The following is a 23927-nucleotide window of genomic DNA, read 5'->3' as shown; positions in this document are numbered from 1 at the left end:
TTCAATTGTACTTCTCATCCCAGCCCACCCGTCTCTATTGTACTTTGCATACCGGCCCACCCGTCTCCATTGCACTTCATACCCCCGGCCCACTCGTCCCCATCATACCCATCTCCCTGGCCCACTCATTTACATTGCACACCATTCAGCCGGCCCACTCGTCTCTATAGCTCATTGCATTCACTACTATTTACATAGATATCCTATATAGTACATTCCTATACTACCATCTACACTATATACCACCGGCCCATCCGTTTGCAACAGGTACACACAACCCTGCAGCCCACTCGTCTACCATGGTACAATTGTTGCCATGGGCCCACATGGGCTGGCCCGCCTCTATTGCTACATTGTCACCCTCAGCTGTCCGTCTAATACGGGTGAATTCACTGAAGGGGCTCAGCCAACTGCGGACACGCTGTCCTTCTTCGTGGTGTGGCTATCACATCATATCGAGCCATGATCCGTGGACTCATATCTTTCGGGAATTGTCAATCGTCTGGAGACACACTTCCCGCACGTTCGTGAAATACGGACATCTTTGCTCGTCACGCGAACTCTGAAGGGTTGCAAACGTCGCTTATCTAAGCCTGTTCAACGCAAACAACCACTCACTTTGGATGATCTCACTCTTGTGGTCAACACATTCGCATCATCTACAGAGTACGACGATACGCTATTTGTGGCAATGCTGGTTACAGGTTTCAAGAGTTTGCAACGTCTCGCAGAGCTCTGCTGGCCTAATGCAAAACGACACCAATCCTATCGTAAAGTGGCGCTACGCCACTCTCTCATGCTGTCTGCAACATCGGCAAGCTACACATTACCTCACCATAAGACGAGCACTTTGGGAGTAGGATGTGAGATCTTGGTGATGGCAGAGCCTGAATCTAGAGTGAATCCTCTAGCTCTCCTACAACGGTATGTACGTGCTCGCGACAGTCGCTTTCCACACCATCCACACCTCTGGCTGACTACGAGTGGCACTATCCCGACGCGTGCATGGTTCATGCGTTACCTTCGGCTTTTCTTTCCCCCAACTATTTCTGGACATTCGATGCGAGCCGGGGGTGCCACTGCCCTAGCTGCGACTGGTGTCGCGCCTGCGCTGATTCAGGCAGCGGGACGCTGGTCTTCGGATGAGTTTCAGAAATACATTCGAAAGCACCCTTATCTGCTTCACTTGCTTATACACGGTTCTCAAAATCCGTAACTCACTGGATTTGACAGCTTAACGCTCGAATTGCTTGGTTGAATTCTCGTTTGCATCAACTTCTTGTAACAGTCTGGGGATTCTAAGTACGTCATCAGCATTATTTATAATAAAATAAAATAAAAATAGCCCTCTAGCGCTTGGTCGAGAGTCAAACTTGACTTTCTCGACTTTTCAGTCACCAGTCGTTTGGAGGGGGCTCAGTCACCAGTCATTTGGTGACTTGTACATTACTGATTCTTTCTATTTACTATACGTACTTCTCTGTTTTCAAACGAGCTGTCACTTCCCAGTATTAAAATTGATTGCGGGTCCTCCGAGCATTGAGCTGGAGGGCCCCGCTTGCCCTAAACTCTTCGCACGAGTGCCTATCACCAGTGCAGGTTGATTCAAGGAAAATGTACGCATCAAGCCGTTACAGTATTATGTCATAATCTAGTGTTAGCTCTCCCGCCAGTCAGCCTCTCCCGCCATTTTCACGTTGCCCGCCCTGCCCACACACCCTATAAGGCTACAACAATGCATCCATCTACCGTGTCCAATTCACTGCCGTCCACCAGAAACACCTCCGATAAGAAGTTGAAAGGCAAGGAGAAACCTGAGGACGTACTAGAAACAGAGACCGAGGCCAAGAGGCAGGAGACCGAGGCCAAGAGGCAGGAGGCCAAGGTCAAGAGGGAGGAATCCGAGGTCAAGAGGAAGGAGTACAATGTTGAGAAAGCCACCAAAGCACAACCCACTTCAGCCTCCAATAAAACCTTCATACGTTTGGTGATAAGATCAGCTCGAGCTCCTCTGGGAGTCTCACTGCCATCGGGACTCGAGCCGCAACCTCAGGACCGCTGAGAGGCTTGTCTTGTGCAGGCGGAAACGCGATTGAGGATGCACCTCACATAGTAAGCACATTCTAAATATGACATTTCTCTTTCTTCTTGCTATGTACTGTACAGCACCTTTGCCACTCAGCCACAGATCCTCCATAGACCCTTATGTACCCGCTTCGCGCCTTTTCCCACCTCAGCGTTGTTCTATTAACTTCCGCTGAGTCTTCTCTAGACTTCGTACATCTACACTAGTAGTTTGTTCCCAAACTATAGTTTGGGAAAGACTACTAGTGTTGGACTGCTAGTTTTTTGCATCATATTTAACGTTCTGCTCACCATATTATCCATACTGGCAGACATTTTCATAGACACCATTACTACATCCCATGATGTGTGACCCGCATCCACCTTTATTGCTGTAACAAATCAAGATGTGATTTGTTACAGCAATGAAGATTTTCGCGATGATTTCGCACTCTCGACAGTGCAGTGTATAGCTGACCATGCGCAAATACATCAGTGCATCCCCCTCCTCCTTCAGAAAACTAGCACGGTCAGGCCTAGATTTCGCAACGTGCCGGTGTCCAAAAGGCCCCTGATCCGAGTCAACATGGTTTACTCGCGGGCTCGCACACACATGTTGCAACGTTGATCGATATCGTTCAACAATGACAAAACTCATGACCACCAACAATTACATTTATATATTCTTCAAGTTCGAGTTAGAACGAAGTAAATTACTCGTATCCTTCGTCCCAGTGAGATCTGAGATACCCATGGACACGACATCAATAAAGCATATGTATACCATACCATAACAATGTGCATGAAACGAAAGCGAAGATGAAAAAAAAATGCGAATAGTTGAGCATGCACGTACGAAGGGTCCAGTATCCAAAGTACCAGCAAACCAACCCCATTCCGCACGTGTGTCTATCCCTGCAAACGATTAAAACCAGGAAGAGAAAGAGAGAGTCCCTTTATCATCACAGCATCGATTTAACCGCCCCACTGCGCCCACGCGCCAGGCAACCCGCGGCGGCGCTTCATCCCCGCACGCGTACGAATACCAGTCCCCCCAATTTCAGACGCTGAAAGTGCGCCGTTAGCGTTCCCGTTTCCATACCCGTCCCCTTCATCGTCGTCTTCTTCACCTACGACCCACCGGCGGCCTCTACTTGTGCCCCAGGAGTCGTCTAGCGAGATGTGTCCTCGGGAATCTGGAGCGAAAGACGAGAGTTGGCCGTTGATGGTGCTATTGGTAGTGCTGATGGTGGTAGGTGTCGGAGGCAGCCCCCGGAGGCTGCCTGCTGTACTGGGTGGGTGAAGATGTTTTCGGAGACTACGGATGGAGGCTTGGCGTCTAGCTGGGACAAGTATCCTTTCTAGGTCTAGTTCTCCTTCGTCTTCTTCGTCGTCGTCCACATCTTCAGAGGATGAGCTGGAAGAACACGGGCCTTCCTGTCTATGGCTCGCGGAGGGGTACCTGCTCATACTCCACTCATCGTTCTCAACCCTCGTACGGGCTAATGAAGGAACCATATCTGATTCCTTGCGTTTCCCCTTCCCCTTGCCTTTTCCTTTCCTTAATTCTTCCTCCCGCTTGTTCCTCCTCCGTCTCTCGTCGTCACGTCTATGCCTCGATTCATCGTATTCAGCACCGGTTCTACGCACCCTCGATCCCGCACGCGATGCAGGCGCAGACCTACACACGACGCTCGTCTGGCTCACCTTCCCCTCAGTCGTACCTGCGCGCTGCTCCTGCACCTGTGCGCATAACAATGGTGGCCGTCTCTGTTCCTTGGGTCTATTCGTCGCCTCTGAAAACGCCGAGTTCATTTTTCGCATAGAGGCAGTCTCAGGCACACCAGAGAGAAGGGCTTTAGCGACGGATTCCATCCAGTTACGAGGGAGCGGTGGAGGATCGTCTGTCTCGATGATATCGTCTGATGTGAGGACCACATTTCGACGTGAAGAACGAGGTTGTGCGTGGGGAGTGCGATGGGAACGGAGGGAGACGTTCGATGAGGAGGGGCGTTTAGCTAGAGGTTGGATATTCGGTGCTGATGCCATATGTCGCAGATATGCGTGAGCGTTTGGAGCATCTTTGGAAAAGTTGGATGAAGATTGATGACGAATGTAGGTATTTGGAGCGAGAGACTGGCCATGGGTTTCAGGGAATAGGTTGCGTGTGGCATGAAAGCGAGAATGCTTGCGAAGGCTTTCTGGCGATGTATTGAAGGAATAGGAAGATGCGGAAGATGATGGGTGGAGAGCTTTGATATGTGCAAGCGGCGATGGTGGTTGAGAGTGTAAATCTTTGCTGGAGATCGGTTCCCGTGCCATACTCGAATTACGGCTTACAAGGCCGGCGAGGAACCCGACGACAGTACCTACGCCACCACGCACACTGCTCGTGTGCTTATCGATTGCATGATCTGTATGTCGCTCGGATTCTGGTGTAAAGACGCGAGTTTCTTTGTAACCGGCCTCACGAAGGAGATCTTCGAGTCGCTCATATGTCTTGGATGTCCCACGGCGATGCAAGGGGACGCGAGCTAGGGTGTCAGGGTAGCGTGTACGACCTCTTGGAGGTGTAAAAGGCTGGCTTGCATGTGATGATAGCTCGGAGTCATCTTGTGAAGTGGACGCGTTTGTCTGCAATGACAATCAATGAGCTCAGCCAGCCTCCTCGACGAAAATGATAAAAACACGCACAAAATCGCTGGTCTCGACTACGTTTGAAGCGTGCATGAAAGAGATCCTTCTCCTATAGATGACTCCTCTTTATACTAAAGGGTAGTACCCCCCAACGATTCCTTCCACTTCCAGGTTTGCGATGTAAGAATGACTGACCAAGAAACAGTGGGCCAATTAGAATTTACGGTCACAAGCCACATCACAGCAATTTCAAAAAATCAGTGCGGCACTAATCATTTTGGATCATCGCTTCATCCTATGCTCTACTAAATGGGCGGTTATTAACTGTGGTTACGAGGGCGTTGCATTTATCTTCACACTCGGCGAACACTCGCACTAAAACTTGATAGGCTAGTCGCATTAGCCAAGGCACGTCACTCGAGACCAGTCACACGTAAGATGATATGCATGCATGTCATGTCATAATGTACTTGGGGATACATAGCAATGGAAAACAAAAATATGAAACGGCTCCCAAGGCGCTCACTACAGTTACCATCAGCTAAAGAACCCAATGAGAAGCAAAGTGACGTACGAATTGGAGCGCAGCACCCTTTGTCTTTTTCTCACCACCGAGCTCAAAGCTTCAGGAGACAATTTAGGTTTGTACATGACTCGAACAGAACAGAGACGTACTGTTTGCAACGCTTCAACGAAAGCTGCATCTTGTACTTGCACACTGTGCACTCCAACCGCAGCACGACCTTCTTCGTTGTCTTTGCCTACATCCCAAAACCCAATGAGCAGAATTCCATGCTCCCACAGCACAGAACGCACCTTCTTGTGGAAGACAGGTTTAGTCTGACCACCGTACCCTGATTGCTTACGGTCGTAACGACGCTTCCCTTGGGCGAACAGCGAATCTTTGCCCTTTTTGTATTGTGTCACTTTGTGGGGTCTGCATAGTGTTCTCAGCGGTCCTGATCCCATAAGCTCAAATCATGGACATACGTGTGCTTCTTGCACGCCTTGCCCTTGCAATCTACACACAACCATTAACTTTCGCGATTTCATTACAAGAACAGAGGTTGCTCACAAGTCCGGCGAGTCCTTTTTAGCAGCAATCCATGAGTGATTCTGAAGCTAGTGAATGGGACTGGCAACGTACTTGGGGATGTTGACCATGGTTGTCGGCGTCGGCGGTGTCTTGGGCTTGAGGTCGATGATAGTAGCGTAGATTTCCGTGTACGGCAATCGCCGGTACTATGCAGTTCATACAATTAAGATTCAGGAGAATCCCGAAGGTTAATGACACGTGCTAAAACGCGTCATGATGACCCACGCGTCTCCAGACTCCCAGTAATGATGACATTGATTGATGCCAGCTATGCTATATAACTCGCGATGTTCCCCTGTTTTGCGCTCCAATCGCGATGACAGAACAAGTATTCCGCCTTATTCCCGCAACACAGAACTATCCATGGGGGAAGAAAGGGAGCAGTTCACTGGTAGCTCAGCTCGCTGACAGCTCAGGTATACCAGATTTCAAGGTAGATGAATCAAATTCCTACGCAGAGGTTCGTGGTCCTTTTAAAATAATATGTACGCAGTTTAACATTCCATAGATGTGGATGGGCACTCACCCAAACGCGCCAACACGAGTTCATGGCACCAAACAGCTGCTCTCAGAGCATCTCGCAGCCCACCCAGAACTCGTCGGAGAATCCGTAATCAAGCGGTTCGGCTTAGAAAACGGACAGATTCCATTCTTGTTCAAAGTCTTGTCTTTCGACAAGGCACTCCCCGTGCAGATTCATCCTGATAAGCACACTGCGGAACACGTACACTCAGAAAATCCCAGGGCGTGCGTAGGTAAGGCCTCGTTATAATTTGAAATACCATATGTCAAATATACGCAGATTCGAACCATAAAAAAGCAATGGCTTTAGCTCTTTCAAATCTCAGCGCTCTCTGCGGTTTCCTCCCAACATCTCGAGTATCCGAGTTCCTCGCCTTCGTCCCAGAGTTCGCCTCCCTCTTCCCAGCCGATATCATAGCACACTTCACATCAGTGGCATGTTCGCCTGACGAATCAGGGCGCAAAGCAGCCCTCAAAGACTTGTTATCATGCTATGCACAAATAGATAAGGCAGAAGCTGCGGTGCAACTCAAACGTCTCGTAGAGAGGTATCAAGCCGGAAGAGAATCAGACGAAGAAAAGGATATAAAATCGCTCGTTTTGCAGTTGCATGATATGTACCCCAACGACAGCGACGTCTTCTGCGCTTTCATACTCAACCACTTCAACTTGAAGCCTGGACACGCATTCTCCGTTACCACCGGAGAGCCCCACGCATACATCACAGGAGGTGCGAAATTCTCTGTCCTAATTGCACCAAACAAAATATAATAACTTGTTCCAGACATAATCGAATGCATGGCAACGTCTGACAACACCATCACCCTTGCTTCCTCTCCCCCATCCCACCTCGACTTCCTCTCAAACGTCGCATACAACCCAACCCCAGGCAAAACCTTGATCCAACCCACCATGTTCACCCGTGGGAGCACATCCACGGCTGGATCGCTTCTTTACAACCCGCCCATCAACGAACTAGCAGTGATGCAGGTCATCGTGGCGAAAGGAGGTGTCGAGAGCCATCGTGAACTGAGAGGGCCGAGTATTGCTGTTGTGGTTGAGGGCGAGGGGACAGTGGTGTGGGCGGAGGGGGCGAAGAGGTTGGGATTGGGGAAGGGGCAGGTCGTATTCATCGCTGCGGGGACGGAGGTTAAGTATTCGGCGTTTGAGACGGCGTTTAAGCTTTATAGGGCTTTTGTGGAAGTTGCTTAGTGTGATTGGGATGGTAGCGTCGGTTCGATTTTGATATTTTTGCCTAGCCTGTGATCTGTAGAGAATCATCATTTAGGGTTGCATCTATTGATGATCATCCTTGTATCATTGTCGATGGAGAGACCTCTCTCCGCTCAATGATGATAGAAGGATGATCAGGCGATGTGATAGTTAGTGAATGAGAATGCAATGGAACTTGAGTTGAAGGACCGACTCGATGAATGATGCTGTTGATGACCATTCTTCTGTCACATTTGGTGGTACCTAGTGATGTGACAGTCCAGGTGGTATGATAGTTAGTGAATATGAAAGTGCACAAAGGGGCCGACTCGAAGGACGATGAATTGTAGTAGAAGAGACTCGCTAGGGAATGTCGTCGTCGTCGTCGTCGTGCAGGTAGACTACCGCGGAGCTGGCACCCTTAAAACAACGGGAGACCATAATTAACAAGGAACGATTGTCTTCCTTCTATATGGTCTGGCCAGGAGAGGCTAGCAGGACACATCTCCCTGAAAAGTCAACAACTCGGCTCTTGCATGAGTCAAAGACCGTCAACATGACATATAACCCCAACACTCATTTCCAATCGTCACCTTACATCAAACGAGCAAGAAAACTTAGATGAGTGGCGACAACGGCCTGAACTTGAAGCGCCCAGAATGTCGACAGTCGAAAAACGCTGGGAATATACAAATACGCCTCGTAACTGGAGATTTGGCGTTCCTGGCTGTGATGAATGCGATTTGCTCGGCACTGCAGAGTCTAGAGTGTAGATATTCTTCTACTCTCACACAGGTAGTGGAGGCCGATAGTGGGCGATGGGTGATAGAAGCAAGAAGACGAAGACGAATAAAAGGGTTCAGAATCAAGATCAAAACCGTTGACTCGGGGATCCAAGGTGTCTTGTGATAGTCATGGCCGACTTGTATACAGCCCATTTTGGCCCCTCTACACCCGAGAATTCATACCATAGCAATTGTCAGTCTGAGGTCGATTTACTACTAAGGGGGCTATCATGATGGGTACTCACCGAGGAATAAGAAAGTTCTCCAGTTCTTTATTGCGAACTACCGTGACCCAGGCTAGGTACTGACACTGAGAAATCCGAAAGGTAGGAGTGCATGAAATGGGAGTGCACCAATGGCCACGCAATGGAGTGAGTGATCCATCATCAAAGAGTCCTATCGGAGAGGTAATGAACCGAACAGCGACGGTTATTAGTCAGCAAGAATTGCGGTAGTTGAACGCTTCGACTCAACTTCGACTACTTAATACTCTAGGCACTTTCAGACCATGAACCCATTTAACTGGCGAATTGTTGCGTCGAAATGATTGGACTACTAGCATCGACAGCTCGTAGAAGGCTCACTACATCAAATTCATGCGTCGCTCTCCCACACACCATCTTCTCAGTGAGGTTGCGTTCTTTCAATCTCGATTTCCAATCGATCTCCCAACTGAAGGACTGGCTTTGGAAGGACTCCGAGTCAAGGACGCAAAAACACCCAGAGAACCGTGTAATCTGCTTAGGGTGATTCTGCATCATCACGATTTACATGCGAGGAACGGTCCTCTACGCATGATTCGCAGCTTTGGGACGCGAAGGAAGGTTTGAAGCACTTGTTACTGAATAATAATACGTTGGTCATCACAAGAATATTGAATGGTCTTTTCAGAATGGTAAAGGTAACCTGCCTTATTCGCGCACGCCGCACATGATGTTAGTCTTGATGTCGACCAGCAGGGAACGACCCGCACCCTGCAGTGGTATGCTTCGAAATGAAATATCATCTTTACCCGTCAATGTGTCAACATCGACAATATCATTCCTACAGCCCCACACGTAAATGATTTGTGTTTGCTCGAGGGTATCATACTGACGCGACATTGTCCAGATGTGCAGTTGGTCGTTGCCGCTTGTGGTCGTTCTGAAGTCATGAAGGGAGAAAAGGTATGTGATTTGACCGCCTGTCCATATAGTTTGGAAGTCAGGATAAGGGCTTCAAGGCGGATATTACAGCTCAAGTAGAGTTCCTGCGGAGACTGATGCACATCTATACAATATCTGATTCTTGATTCTGTAGCAAACAGAACGATAGAAGTGATGCTGGCTGTGCAGTTATGTCCAATCATCGTGTGGATGTACTTGTTCATGAATCATGAAGGTCACCGTTGGATAGTGACCGTGTCTCACTTGACGTGCCTTTCAGTACGGTATACCCCGAATGTAACATCGACTTCAATAGACTCATAACTAACCTCGTTTGTTTGTGTTAGTGACCAGCAGTCGTGTTGATTTCGCATGAGCTTTGACTAAATATGTACAAAAGCAATACATTTCGCTCGTCCAGCCCCTAATGATATAATGACAGTGAGGCAAGATATGGGTATCATTCAGTAGTGAGTGTTATTCAAATGGCCAGAAGCATGAACCTCTTCCACTGATTCAAGTAATCCACCACGTCCTCGGTTTTCACAATGTTGGAGTTATAATCAGCACTAAGCTCGATCACGCCCCCCCAAGAGGAGAGACGAAAGAATCTAAGGCTCCGGTTAGTGATCGCATTAGACAAACTTTGCTGCGACGTATAAAACTCACGGGCCAGGATCAACTCTGTTGACAGATGTGAAGAACTTGGTCACCGAAAGGAGCGTGTTCCCAGCGTCGTCCGCAAAAGTGGAGTTCAGATAGTTTTCACCTTTGCCGTCACTGGAAAATGAGTAACACTGATTGGGCGGCAGCCTGCTATGATTTAAAAAAAATGTAGGTGATTCATGCTCTACACGTACATGTTTGCTTTCGCAGCTGGCACAACGGCAGAGGCGAATACTTCGCCGACCCGCGGCATGCAACTCAACGCAGCCGGTAATTCTATGTGAGCTCGATACTGTTCCTTGGCTAAGTCAGCCACCTTTAGAAGCATGTTCTTGTCCAAAGGGAGGACACTTCCGTCTGGAGACAAGAACGCTGACACCGGAATCCTGGCCATAAAAACACCAAGGATATAACCTGGATGCAGCGAGTATTGTGAGTCCAATCGCCCTCGGAAATTAGCCAGAGACATGTTGTTCAAGTGATGTGACGAAGATGCCGCATTGGGTGGGTTATCAGCTATGACGACCATCGCTAACGCAGCGTGGGCTAGCAGATTCTCAATACGACACACTGATGGAGGAGAGACAGCTACATACCAAGGTGTGTAAGTGTGAGCCCAACTATCTTTGAGGCAGTTTGAATTCCTCCTGATTCTTCCCTCGTTAAGAGAACCTCAGCGCGACGTGTCTTCGGCCAGTCTGTATCTTTCGGACGAGCTTTAAATCCGTATGCATCCTTCATATTCACGAATAAGCCACATGAAAATCGAAAGAGACAATGATTGTCACCTTTCCCGCCGCGCCGAAGCCAGTAAGGACACTTCCAAGGGACTTGTAATACTCGTGATCAAAGGAAGGCTCCTCCAGCGAGTTTGGTGAAATAGGAAGAGGTTCGTTGGAGTTTAGTATGTTGTAAGCTGCGGGAGGGAGGTTTTCCAGCTCATTTCCCCATTCAATAGAGTCGGATGCACTGTAAGAGTCAGAGAGCACCCTCGCTAATTGCGTCAGATAGCGAGTCATGATGATCTTTAATCCTGTGCCATCGAATGGTGTGTGATGGGTATGGAACAGCAGACCAAATTTGGAAACCGTCCCATTGGCAATTTCGCCAGGGAGAAGGTGCATCCATGTCTGGTCTCCATCGGATGAAGGGACCTTCTTTTGACCCTCATCAACCCGCAATTGGTCAAGGTCGATATGCGAGGGTGGGTGGACAATGAGAGTACGATGCATCCACTGGCTGATCTCTTGCGGACTGGCAGTTGTATAAGTTATCGTGGGCAGCTCGGGATCGAATCCATTGACGGATGTCGCGATGATAGGAATTTGGAAGCGGAGCCAGCACCAGCATTCTTGAGCAGAAGAAGCGAGTTTGGTTATGCTCACAGGATCGTGCAAGTCCAGAGTGAGTCCGAAGAACAATGTTTGATCACCCTTGATATGACGGTTCATAAGATCCTGGGCATGCTCAGCGCCTCCAAGAGGGCGAGTACATCCATTTCGACCGCCTTCACCTTTGAAGGGCTTCCATTTGAACTGTTCTAAATCGTAACGAGTAAGGATATTAGCCATCGGTGATTTTGTCTAAGCCTGTGACTGAAGTATAGAATTATATACTGTTCACAAATAAGCTCTCTAAGATCGATATCATTATCGAAACTAGAGCCTCTCACGCATCGGTTTCCAAAGATTTGACCATGACCATATGCATGTTGATCATTCTTTTGTATTGTCCAAATGAACCTGCCATCAATGGTTATTTCAACTTGTTTAAAGTGCAATGTTTCTCCCTGAATATCTGACCTTTCGGAAGTGAATCTCATATGATTTGCCAGTGCTGAGTGGCTAGCGCTGAGGGCCCCATAAGATCTTTGATTGCACTAATGTACTAAGTCTGGAACGATATTTTATTTATTTATTTGTATTTTCATTTCTTTTTACCAGTCCATCGGATCTATCCACTTTGCTATAGCAAGGATAGAGTGACATACACCGATCAGCGCTCAGCGCTCAGCGCTCAGCTGAGGAATCATACTGGTCTAATCAAGCCTCACCGCTATTAATAGTAGAACCCTGGAAGCTCTAGCTCCGAACATTTGTACGAGACTGAAACACCAAATCACAAGCGGCCTTTATTAGTATTAGTATCACCGCTAAGGCAATCCCTTTTAGACTAACACCTCAAGCCGCAATGACGTCAGAACCCTACGAACGGTGAATTTTCACTTATGTAATATTATCTTTTCTACATTCGACCAGACGAGAAACAGACACTGCAGCACAAACATCATTAAATACTTACGCCATGGAAAACATGAACTTTTGCTGATGGCATCGCGGCAGCCTAAGCGAAACTCTTGCATAAAGTTTGATAGCAACCGCCTCCAGTGCAGCTATTGTTTATCATTGTATACAATTCTTACGAGGCGTACTCTTCTTGCCTTCCCTGGATCTTTTCTTCTTCCTAACACACGTCGGTATGTGGACCCTCAAACTCTAAGCGTTGTTGATTGCATCTTCTCTTGTTTGAGCTACTGCAGCATCTAGTAATGCACACCATGAACCATGGGAACCTGTCGATACAGAACAGCCTCTTGTGCCACCACCGCCAAAGTTGGTAGGCTGAGATTTTTGAGGTAATGGATTACTATGGGCGCTTCCGGTGACTGTACATATCACCGCAACGGAATTGTAAGGTCCGAAGCCCGACTTCTCAACCTACCCCATCAGTATCTCACTGCGCACAAATTTTACTGATAACGGTAGCACCTATTATGTAGTTGTGGTTCGCGACTTGCTTTGTGCCCGCCATGTCTCTTCCTAATCCAAACACTCCATTGGCATACCTGACGCCCACCCTTGCCAACCAGTTCGAAGTCTCCAGGTATATATATGCTGTGACTCTCGGGGTGAGTTCAAGGCTACTCCCATACGCTTACATAGTTGACAGAACACACAATCCAGGCTTATATCTGGGACATTGTCATCAACCTAAGCAACGACTATAAGTTACTTTTCCGCCTTAAAGTGAATTTGCCAACCGTGGTTTACTATCTGTCGAGGTAATAAATGTTTTATGATGCCAAAACGGATTATCGCTAAGACCCTTCTTGAAGGGTGTTCACTCTCAGTTATATCCTGACCAGTTTCATCTTCCAAGGTGAGTTTCTTTTGTTGCAGATGTTGCGGACATCCATAATTTGATGACGCCCACCTTTAGTTGCCAGTGTCCCGAATTGCCAGGCTCTCCAAATTTCTTTGGGGATCTGCATGGCACTAGCTCAGTCTACCACAGCTATGCTCTTCCTTCTTAGGGTATATGCGGTATGGTACGGGAGCAAAATCGTTCGTGGAGTGTTTATCTTCTTGTGGGTTGCGGTTGTAATAGCCTCTGCCACTGTCCCATTCGGCATCGAAGGCGTTCACATTGGACCAACTCAGCAATGCATCAACTCACAGGTTGCAGGCTACATAGAGTCCACGCTGATAATGGGACTTATCAATGATAGTGCTGTTGTAGCGGCTATCTCGTATCGTATTGTGAAGAATTGTGCCGCTGGAGATTCATTTGAAGTTCGCTTGCGAACATTCATGGGCAGCGGGTCCATCCCGCAACTTTCCAAGGCCCTACTGCAAGGTGGTCAACATTACTACCTGTAAGTGCGTCTTTTGCTCGAGGTCGCTATTCATTAATATACATTCTTCACGTCACATCAACTAGGATTGCTGTTGCTAGTAACATCGTCATGCTTGTGCTTCTGAAGGATCCAAGTGTGCCAGCCGTGTACCATGGCATGTGTAGTATTCCAGCCGTAGCTCTCATCAACGCGATGGCGTGCATCGTGTTTCGAGACATCAAATTCGGACGCATTTCTGCAGATGGCACCACCCGTTTTCCTTCCACAGATCTGTCAAACACGTTCCTTAACAAACCATCTGCAAGCCGTTCTCTTCCCCTTCATGTTCGCAGCGCCTATTCTCAAGATGGTGAGTCTTACACCAAGAATACCAATACCGCGGACAAGGCCGCACAGGACGCAGAGTTGAACGCAGAATACGAGGGGGATCATGATGATTCCTCCATGCCGAAAGTGGTTTAGAGCTAGGTTGACGAAGTTCTCGCTACATATTTTGTTCCAATACCATGTAGTATGTGTTTAGTCGTTCGACATCCATCTGTTAGGTTTTGAAATCAAGTAGGTCCTGTGTACCGATTATTCTTTTTTGGAGTGACTCGAACACGAGGCTTTGGTCAACAAATTGGATCTAAAACTGATCAAATATTTGAATACCGATATTATAATTCTGGAATTCGTGATGTAATCATCATTGCCACCGGCTTGATCCTTCCGGTGGAATTTGATGGTGGCGACGTGTACTATTGCCGATAGGTTATGGTCTATTCGTGATGCGGTGTTGACTCTGATCAAACTTACTGGCAGCGGACAATGATCATTAAGAAATCAACGTTTCAACAGTGATCAGCGCTCTGCAGCGCTCAGCTCGAACAACAATAGCCTAATCGGCATCACCTGCGGTGCGCAAGCCAACTTGAATGAGTGTTACGTTGGCCTATTACCACATCGTGACTCGTGAGTGCTTCAATTCGATCTCTACTCCCCCACTTCGGTACACCGGTTGGTAATGTTACGATCTACTCGTGATGCGGCAGTGTGTTGGCCTTGTTCTGGCTGCTGCGAACTTACCTGATTGGTGTAAGTTCAAAAGGATGATTCTGTCCTTGCTAATGCTACTAGTGTTCATTGCCCATCTCCATACGAAATATCATGGTTTTTTCACAAGACCACTACCCAGTCGCACTGGTAAGCCTTTGGTCGACCAATTTACTGCTGGCTAACATAACCTATCCGCTAACTTGCAGGTTGGCATTTCTGCAGAGCTCCCGAGTGGTCCTCATGGATCAAACAACCTTGATTATCTATCGCTCTTCGACTTCCTCATGAACGAGCATCAAGCCTATGAGAAAATTCCGGGGGATAGATTCAACATAGATGCGTAAGAATGTTTCACATACGAATACCACCCTTTTATCACTGACGGTTTCCCTAGTCTTAACGGAGTAAATATCGGCCAAGTGGCTGCCACACATGGCGCATTCTTGAAAGACTTAGATTTATTCGATCATATCGAATTCGGAATCAGTAGCAAGGACGCCAGGATTATGACAATTGGAACGAGAAAGCTCATCGAGTTATCATTCCTGGCCTTGTTGGACTCTGGAATCGATTATCGAGGAAAAAATATCGGCACTTATATGGCGAGTGTCGCCCATGACGCTTGGATGATTTCTGGCGAGGTTGGTGATACCCGTATTGTGTTTCGCTCGCTCACTCCTAACGGTATCTTAGGATGATATAGAAGCCCGCGGTTCATTGGCGTATTCCCCTTCGATGATTGCTAACCGTGTGTCATACCACCTGGACCTACGTGGCCCATCCATCCCCACCGATACTGCTTGCAGTTCCAGTCTTTCTGCTTTCCATCTCGCTATTCAGGCCATACGCAATGGAGATTGCGAAGCGGCACTTGTGGGTGGTTGTCAGTTGAATCATAGGCAAGTTCTTTTTTAATCAGTGTTTTTGAGAATTGAAAGTCGAAACGCCTTACTTGACCAGGTTTGTGGATTGGCTGGCATACAGTCAAGGTGGGATTCTTGCACCAGATGGTAAATGCAAACCATTCGATGCCTCTGCCAACGGGTGAGGCGACATTTGAATCTGTATCACTTACAAACTGAAAGTCATTCCAAGGTTCTCGCGAGGAGAGGGCGCCGTTGTTGTAGTTCTAAAACCGCTCGAAAAGGCTCTCCTTGATCATGACCACATCTATGCTACTGTGCGCCATTCCCGAATCGTATATATGCAATCGTTCTTATTTTCCATAGGTTTTAGGCACTGGTATCAATTCGTCCGGCTCGCTGGCTCCTGCAAATTCTCCTGTAGCCTATGCTCAAAGGGATGCGATGTTGAGAGCCTTCAAACAAGCTGGCCGTCAGCCACATGAAGTCGATTTCGTGGAGCTTCATGCCACAGGCAAGTTCCTGAACCTAGGCCGTTAGTTTTGCTCACTGTGTATAACTCTAGGGACTGCAATCGGCGATCCCACGGAAGCGAATTGGGTTGGAGAGAGCTTTCTGAAGAATGATAACTCGGAGCTCCTTGTAGGCAGTGTGAAAGGAAACATAGGGTATGTTGTCGGATTCATAAGCAACTTAGGCTCATTTGCGTTTTATCTAGTCACCTCGAGATCGCAGCGTTCCTCGCATCACTGTGTAAGGTTTGTTCCATGTTTCAGTCGGGAACTATCCCTCCCAATGTCAATCTCCGCAACCCTAATCCGGCTATTCGTTGGGAGGACTTCCATCTTCGTGTAGTCTCGTCACCGACCTCGTTACCTTGTCAATCCACTACTGGACGTTCGCTGGTCTCATTAGCGAGCTCTGGAATTGGCGGTGCCAATGGTCACTGTGTCATTGAAAGTCCTCCTTCAAGCAATCCTGTAATACCATTCTGGCGGTCGGATTCCATTCAAGTTCCTTGCCTCTTGATGGCGGGTGGCCTATCTCCGCGTTCAACAGCGGCAATAGGAGAATCTATACGAGCCATAGATGGTCAAAAATTACCTTCTGTAGCGGTGACCTTCGGACGTCGATGCAGGTCTATGCCTTGGCGTTCTTATGCGGTCGCTTCATCAAATTCTCCCCCTCGTTTTACAGAGCCAGATCTCGTTTCGCGCACCCCACCCCCACTTGTGTTTGTATTTTCGGGACAAGGTCCCCAGCACTTTGAAAGTGAGACATCTTTAACATTTCGCAATTTGATACTAAATTTTGTTAGTGGGCAGAGAATTATTTAGCTCCTGCACTGTCTTCCAGAGGAGCATACTTGAGATGGACGAAATACACAAGCTTTCGACTGGATTCTCGCTCATTGAACGGACTGGTCTTTTCACTCAAAACGCTCATTCCGTAGAAGCATTCGGCGATGTGTGGCCTATCTCAGTAACTCTCCCTGCTCTAACCATGCTTCAAATCGCAACTTTCGATGCTCTTGTAAGTCTGGGAATGAAGCCCACTGCGATCGTAGGCGCCTCTGCAGGAGAGACCGCCTTGTTATACGCATCTGGAGCAGGTTGCAAAGCTATGGCTGTGGAGCTTGCAATCGCGCGTGGACGGGCTATGACAATCGTCGAAGGCTCTCAAGGCGCGATGGCTGCCGTTTCATGTTCCCCCGAACAGGCCCAGAAAGTTATATCTCAGATACACGCCGAACAGGGGAAGGCTGATATGGATATTGGCTGTTATAATGCTCCTGGCGCTGTCACTTTATCGGGCGCATCTGCTGATATCGACCTCGCGGTTCAATACGCAAAGGCTGCAGGATTTCTCGCAAAGCGGTTAAACACTGCTGTTCCTGTACATTCCAGAATGATGGACGCCTGTCGCGATGAATTTCTGCGGTTGGTAACGGATGTATTTGATCGCTATCCTTCACAGCCGCCTCGAATCCCAACATATTCCACTGAATGCGGTATGTTGAAGAATGACCGATTCAGCGCAGAATATTATTGGTCTGGCACACGTGGCCCGGTGCAATTTGCAGGAGCGATCCGCCGAATGATTCACGATTTGGGTTCTCCGAACTTTTTAGAGATAGGACCTCACCCAGTTCTCGCTAGTTATCTGGTCGCCCTCAGCGACGGGACAGCGACTGTTGTTTGTCCTCTGTGCAGGCCCAAAGCCAATCAAGGCGAAGTGGCATCTTTTCTTCACGCTTTGGGCAAGCTGGCTGTTGCTGGACATTGCTGTATCGATTTCAATATTCTCAACGGATGCACCGCAGCAGATGTCACCAAACTACCCGCTTACCCTTTTTCCCGCAAGAAGCTCCTCTTGTATCCAATTTCTCCCTTCATCAAAAGAATTTGTCAGCCTCGTAACGGGCCGTTAAACTACTCTCCGCTTCGTATCAACTCCCAGACACATCCTTATCTGACTCAACATGTGATTCAAGGCGAGCCCATCATGCCCGCCGCAGGTTTTCTTGAAATGGTAAGTATTTACTCGCGAAATGTGAGGGTGATAACACCCAGCCTGTCTTTTCCAGGCATTGGAGTTTGGTGCAAGACAGTTATGGGATGTTAATTTCTTATTCATGCTGTCTTTATCCGGAGACCAACCAGTGTCAGTTGATGTCAGCACTGAAGGACCTCACTGGACGGTGCGCTCCGCTCATCCATTACAATCATCTGGTGCACCGCCCAAAGTACGTGAAACAAGTATATCGTTTTTCGTTTTATCACTCACTCACCTACGGTTAGTATGATCGTTTGCATGCTGATGGCTACCTATCTCTTGAACCTCAAAGTTCAGCCTTACTAGCAGTAGACATTCAGGCGATAAAGGAACGCTGCAAACGAGTTAGCGTTGAAGGTCCGTCACAAATCGCTGTCGGGCTTTGTCGCTGACCCCACTATCACAGGTTTTTATAATGCGCTTGAGCACTTCGCTCAATATGGACGAGATTACGGAAGGATATTGGACTGCTACCGGGGTACTGATGGAGGCCACGACGAAGCTTTGGTGCAGATCCGTGGTGATGTTGGCGACCTTCCAGGGTATGAGTGTTCGTTTTGTTTTGACGATATATTCATGCAACGAAAATGATAGACTGGAGAAGTTCAAGATCCACCCCGTCATCTTCGACTCGGCCATACATGTCATGGTCCATCCAATGTTCACTTATCTCACAGACAAACTCTTGTATTATCTTCCTTCTCGCCTGCAAAATCTGACAATCCATGAAGCACTTGTTTCGTCACCATTCCCGCAGTCTCTCTATGCTCATGTTGTTTTTCGCCAGTGGGCACCTCGTGAGTTCGCTTATTATTGAGAATTCTGTCAGTAGCTCACGCCAAAGCAGAATCTCTGACATACGATATCGCCCTCCTGGACGAAGACGGAAATCATCTTTGTACAATGCAATCATTCGAAGTTGCCCTCCACGGAGAATCCTCTCTATATGAGCCAAGGCATTGCTTCGACTTAGTGTATGAGCCTATCGCACTCAACCTCTCTTCGTGTCGTCACCCGACCCAGGATGAATTGCCAACGGATGTCCAAACCAGGGTTAGTTCGGTGAACCTAATCGGCACAGATGCTGGAACGTTATTGTCGCCTTTACTCAACATTATAGTTTACGAACACGGAAAAGAGATGGAACTTCAGCGGATATTATCTGCACAGGACGCCACAAATCCCTGTACCATCTATTTTACAGCACTCGCTGGTCCGGGTGGAGACGAGGCTGTTGGGTTCGTACGATCCTTACGGAAGGAATATCTTTCATGGAAAATTCGCATGATAGTGTTCGACTCAGGTTGGGACGATGAAAGCATAAGACGGGCAGTTGAAGTTGTATCAAAGATGCATCAGGTGGAGACCGAGCTTGTGGTGGACGCATCCGGATTGGTACATGTCCCAAGAATAACACCTTGCGAGGGTCCGAAGAAGGTCTCTCCTTTCAACTTCGACGAACCGTGGCGACTTGAGAAGTCGGATCTTGTTCATTGCTCATCTCCCTCTTCGGATGGTCATTCTGCTGTCGTGCATGTACAACGTATCAGCCGATCGGACGATCAGATATGGTCCTTTATTGGCTCATTGGGCAGCTCACACAAAGGCGTTATGGGAATTTCCGCTTCCCCTGTTGGAAATATCATTGTATTGCCACTGGATAGCATGGTAGATGCTCCAGTAGCTTGGAATGCTGATATATCGACGGCACCTGCTGTTCTCGTGTTTGCTATAGCAGTCCTTGCTGTTGGTCCTACATATTTTGAGAACCCTGGAAGGTTTCGTGGAGAGATTCTGGTGACACACGCAGATTCTCAGACTGGCATCCAGATTGTTCAACTCTACCTTCTCCGGGGCTTTCGTGTTACTACTCTAACGCAACATGCGACGGACTCCGAAATCGGCCGCCTCCCTAATGGCCATTTCAATTTAATTGTCTCTGAATACAGAGACATGGCAACACTCCGCCTCTTAGCACGCCTCTTGACAGCCAACGGGAAGACATTCCCATGGAAGCATCCGACGAAAGGCTTGCAATCGCTGCTTGCCTGTGACCCGTGGTTAATCGGCCACGCTATTCGCCTTGGATCAGATATAGCTGGCAACGAGCTTAAGATGCCCATGTGCAGTCTCAGTGAGATCATCACTGCCAAGCCTGGTGATCCCATCCATGTGAAGAAACATCTCTTCAGCAACAAGAAGGCTTATATACTGGTGGGAGGTGTCGGCAGCCTTGGGCTTCAGATTGCTCAGTGGATGTACAAGGTCAGAATTATTCTTTTCACTGAATCTATTTGTTCACGCTAAGTCGACTCATTAGAATGGTGCACGGGAAATCGTCCTGACTTCGCGTTCCGGGTGCGCTGGAATTCAACGCAGGGGAGACATTGCATCTCACCGTATCATCGCATACCTCAAGAGCCTACCAGACTTGAATTTACGCATCGATGCGATTGATGCCCTCTGCGAGCCCGACATGAAAGCGTTGGTGGGAGAACTTCAGAGTCCGCTCGGGGGATGCATGTTGCTCTCCATGGTTTTAGCAGATGGTTTCTTTTCTGGGCTATCGGTGAAGGACTTCAATATGCCGTTTGATCCCAAGATTGGAGCTTTCGAGGTGCTATGCAACACAATTGACATGAACAAGCTGGATTTCTTCGTTTCGTTTTCCTCAGTTTCAGCACTATTTGGCAATGCAGGTCAAACTAATTACGCAGCGTACGTCTTTTTGAATTGCGTGTGTTCTTTGACTGCTCACATTCCTCAGAGCAAACACTATGATGGATGGCAGACTGCGCACCATGCCCAACGCATTCTCTATTGTAACTCCCATAATCACAGATTCATTCGTAGCTACATCGGGTGCGACAAAGTTTAAATACCTAACGGATTGGGGGATGTCATCGCATAGTGAGTTTTCCCTTGATAAGATTGCGTAAATTGACATCAAATTCACTCAGGGATCCTCCAATTCATCGAGGAAGGTATTCAAAAGCTTGACGATGGGCCCTTCTGGTTCTATATTCCAGATTTCAACTGGGAAACGATCAGCGTCAACATGGGAAACGCTCCCATGTACGATCACTTATTGTCCGAGCGGACGATCGCGGAAGATGAAGCCTCAACCTCGAAAGACAGTGTTTCGATCGGTGACATATTGTGTGCCACCCTGGACATTGCGCACGAAGATTTGTCTCCTGACGTTCCGTTAACTGTGTATGGTCTGGATTCCTTATCTGCTGCAAGGCTATCCTTTGCCTTGAAACCCTTGTTTTCTATCAGCCAAACCCAGCTCCTTGCGAACGTGACCCTTCGGAGTCTAGAAGCGCGATTAGAGGATCAGCGGCTACCTGCCCTCATTGAAGCGGAGCAAAGGAGTGCATCTGAGCTTCACCGGGTATCTGAGATGAGGTCCTTACTTGCCAAGTACACGTCTGGATTCAAAAGCCCCAAGACGCTGTTGCCTTCCTATCTCGCACGGGACTGTATTGTTCTCATAACCGGTACTACAGGAGTCGTGGGCGCACACCTTCTGGCATGCTTACTTCGTGGACCATGTATCAGTCGCATATTTCTTCTCAACCGTTCCAAGTCCGGAACACCAACTATGTTGGAACGTCACCAACAATCTTTCCATGCACTGTCCCTCGATCCAACCGGACTGGAAACAGACAAAGTTGTGTATCTGGAAGGCATTCTAGACAAAGATTACTTTGGGCTGTCAACTGACACATTCAATGAAGTGAGTACTGGCCTTGTTATGTAAGTCGACGAGGTTCATCTTGTTTAGATGGCTCAAAGTGTGACCCATATTATTCACGTTGGTGAGCAATTCGCTAAATTATTTCACATTTATGCTGAGACGCTTGTAGCTTGGCCAATGGACTTCACTGCCCCCCTTGCTGCATTTGAACATGCTATTCACGGTCTGCGGAAATTGGTGGACTTCGCTATCTCCTCGCCCTGGCAAGTTCCGCCTCAATTACTTTTTACAAGCACAGTCGGTGTATTGAGCGGTAAAGTACTTCGGGTGATTTGAAAAGCACGGAATCACTGACATTTTGGCAGGTCTCACATCATCAACCACTGTAAAGGAGACTCTTGTGCATGACCCCAGTATATCTGTCGGCTCGGGATATATCGAAAGTAAATGGGTTGCGGAGCATATCTTGGCAGCCGCTGCTGACGCTACGCGACTGAAGCCAGTAATTATTCGCCTAGAGCAACTAACCGGAGGGCGTAGCGGATACTGGAAAACGACGGAATGGATTCCATCCATGATCGGATCAGGCCTCTTTGTGGGTGCCTTGCCCAACCGCTCTAATGTGAGTTTTCTTGATCGCCATCCGACTATCGCTGATCTGTGTAGACCGTAAATTGGCTTCCGGTTAACGTGGCGGCGGAATCGATGGTGGAGATGTTCAATTCACCCCCTGGCGTGTATCACTTGATGCATCCAAGTCCTGTTTCGTGGACTATCCTGATGCAGGAAGCTGCTCGCATCCTGAATGTTCCACTGATCCCGTATGCTCAGTGGTTTGCGTCTTTGGAGAAGCAGGCATCATCTCAAACGGCTAAACAGCTGCAAAACAATCCTGCGTTGAGGTTGCTTGACTTCTTCAGGTATACCACTACGAATAAAGAGAACTTTGTAGAGTCGGAGCTCTCGTGCGCCAAAGCATTACAAGAATCTGCGACACTGCGATCAATGGTCTCAAGCCCATTGGGAACTCGGGATGTAGCTGAATGGATGGGATACTGGCACAGCATTGGTTTTATTCCTGTCTGAATCGAAATAACGAAACTTCTGTACTTTAGCATGCGTACTGCATTATTTAGTCACAATCGCTACACATCAGTAAAATCCCCGATTCCCTCTTTTGAGGTTCATTCAGGCGTGATCGAGTGAAGAGATGGTCGTTGTATCGTGAGCCAACGAGGAACAATGTGTTTGACGAGTGTTTAAGGAAAATACTGAGATTTCGGGCGAGGACAAGCAGCGTCTTCCGGCCCCGAGGGACTCATCTAAGTCGGACAGAAATGGACTGCGAGGAAGGAGGGCCTCCTCGCTGCGACTATACTGTAGGTGTCCTCCGAGGCCCTGTAGCGCGGATTTGAGGAGAGCGAGGAACTTGAATCAGGTGCGATAAAAGAAGGGAGAGAAGGGTGGGGAAATGAAAATGGGGACGAGAGAGTTCCGAGGACGAACGGTAGGTGAGAAAGTGTAGTATTATAGTGCTTTCGCAGAGGTCGTTTAGTGTGATCTGTAGAGAACCATCGTTTGAGGATTGCATCTATCCTTCTAGCGTTATTGACGGAGAGACCTCACTTCAGGTGATGTGATAGTCAACTTGGTGAATGGGAGCGCAATGGAACTGGAAAGCTTGAAGGACCGATTTTATGAACTATGCTGCTCCTGACCATCCTCGGCCTCTGTCACAGTTACTACGGTAGTACGTTGTTCCTTCTTGATTATGGTCTCTGCGGCTGTTTCGAGGGTGCCAGCCGATCAGGTTTTGTGGTGGCCTGATGGCCCTGATCGCAGTCCTGAATTTTGTGCCTGTATGACGAGGTTCCCTGGCAAGGCGAGTGCTCGAGCGTTCATTAATGCATTCAACTGTAACGTTCTCATGAAACACGGCAGCATTTATAACGTTGTCCTCGTGCCGACGCGTCAATTGAACGTGATTTGTAATGATATGGGGG

At 48.0% G+C, this 23927-nt stretch overlaps 7 protein-coding genes across 7 annotated transcripts; 4 read left to right on the top strand and 3 right to left on the bottom strand.

Moving 5' to 3' along the window:
* Positions 1-1735: 1735 nt before the first annotated feature.
* On the top strand, positions 1736-2062 carry HD556DRAFT_1314962 (uncharacterized protein; the record flags this gene model as incomplete). The annotated part of the gene is made up of 1 exon (XM_041301045.1): positions 1736-2062. One exon carries the CDS (start codon positions 1736-1738, stop codon positions 2060-2062), a length of 327 nt encoding a protein of 108 aa, XP_041152080.1.
* A 620-nt stretch (positions 2063-2682) lies between these two features.
* On the bottom strand, positions 2683-4926 carry HD556DRAFT_1280391 (uncharacterized protein). The gene is made up of 2 exons (XM_041299287.1): positions 4759-4926; positions 2683-4698 (listed from the first exon to the last, which is right to left on the bottom strand). The coding sequence occupies exons 1-2, from the start codon at positions 4792-4794 to the stop codon at positions 3040-3042; spliced, it is 1695 nt and encodes a 564-aa protein (XP_041152079.1). The 5' UTR covers positions 4795-4926; the 3' UTR covers positions 2683-3039.
* Positions 4927-5116: 190 nt separating this feature from the next.
* Positions 5117-5924, bottom strand: HD556DRAFT_1427408 (60S ribosomal protein L44; the record flags this gene model as incomplete). Its single annotated transcript, XM_041304655.1, has 7 exons — positions 5849-5924; positions 5777-5790; positions 5692-5722; positions 5518-5638; positions 5377-5462; positions 5276-5324; positions 5117-5226 (listed from the first exon to the last, which is right to left on the bottom strand). Coding segments are annotated over exons 1-6 (318 nt in total), but the record flags the coding sequence as incomplete, so codon positions are not given.
* Positions 5925-6021: 97 nt separating this feature from the next.
* Positions 6022-7840, top strand: HD556DRAFT_211731 (RmlC-like cupin domain-containing protein). The gene is made up of 4 exons (XM_041309914.1): positions 6022-6257; positions 6306-6552; positions 6600-7049; positions 7104-7840. The coding sequence occupies exons 1-4, from the start codon at positions 6114-6116 to the stop codon at positions 7529-7531; spliced, it is 1269 nt and encodes a 422-aa protein (XP_041152077.1). The 5' UTR covers positions 6022-6113; the 3' UTR covers positions 7532-7840.
* A 1953-nt stretch (positions 7841-9793) lies between these two features.
* HD556DRAFT_1427394 (uncharacterized protein) lies at positions 9794-12109 on the bottom strand. Its single transcript, XM_041304654.1, has 6 exons — positions 11930-12109; positions 10916-11869; positions 10724-10862; positions 10322-10673; positions 10131-10274; positions 9794-10072 (listed from the first exon to the last, which is right to left on the bottom strand). Exons 2-6 carry the CDS (start codon positions 11696-11698, stop codon positions 9943-9945), a joined length of 1548 nt encoding a protein of 515 aa, XP_041152076.1. The 5' UTR covers positions 11699-11869; positions 11930-12109; the 3' UTR covers positions 9794-9942.
* Positions 12110-12936: 827 nt separating this feature from the next.
* HD556DRAFT_1251130 (uncharacterized protein) lies at positions 12937-14226 on the top strand (the record flags this gene model as incomplete). Its single annotated transcript, XM_041298985.1, has 5 exons — positions 12937-13035; positions 13091-13188; positions 13243-13299; positions 13354-13782; positions 13848-14226. 5 exons carry the CDS (start codon positions 12937-12939, stop codon positions 14224-14226), a joined length of 1062 nt encoding a protein of 353 aa, XP_041152075.1.
* Positions 14227-14913: 687 nt separating this feature from the next.
* HD556DRAFT_1451624 (uncharacterized protein) lies at positions 14914-23010 on the top strand (the record flags this gene model as incomplete). Its single annotated transcript, XM_041307984.1, has 22 exons — positions 14914-14949; positions 15009-15142; positions 15197-15443; positions 15496-15685; positions 15741-15846; positions 15898-15982; positions 16032-16200; positions 16231-16333; positions 16384-16937; positions 16984-18197; positions 18253-18411; positions 18467-18578; positions 18628-18763; positions 18816-19018; positions 19069-20486; positions 20542-20939; positions 20989-21131; positions 21182-21963; positions 22012-22045; positions 22094-22237; positions 22290-22546; positions 22591-23010. The coding sequence occupies 22 exons, from the start codon at positions 14914-14916 to the stop codon at positions 23008-23010; spliced, it is 7044 nt and encodes a 2347-aa protein (XP_041152074.1).
* Between the last annotated feature and the right edge of the window lie 917 nt (positions 23011-23927).

The sequence above is a fragment of the Suillus plorans genome (assembly GCF_016647745.1).
Source record: "Suillus plorans strain S12 chromosome Unknown HD556scaffold_137, whole genome shotgun sequence".
NCBI classification, from domain to species: domain Eukaryota; kingdom Fungi; phylum Basidiomycota; class Agaricomycetes; order Boletales; family Suillaceae; genus Suillus; species Suillus plorans.
This window is presented reverse-complemented; position numbering and strand designations above follow the sequence as displayed.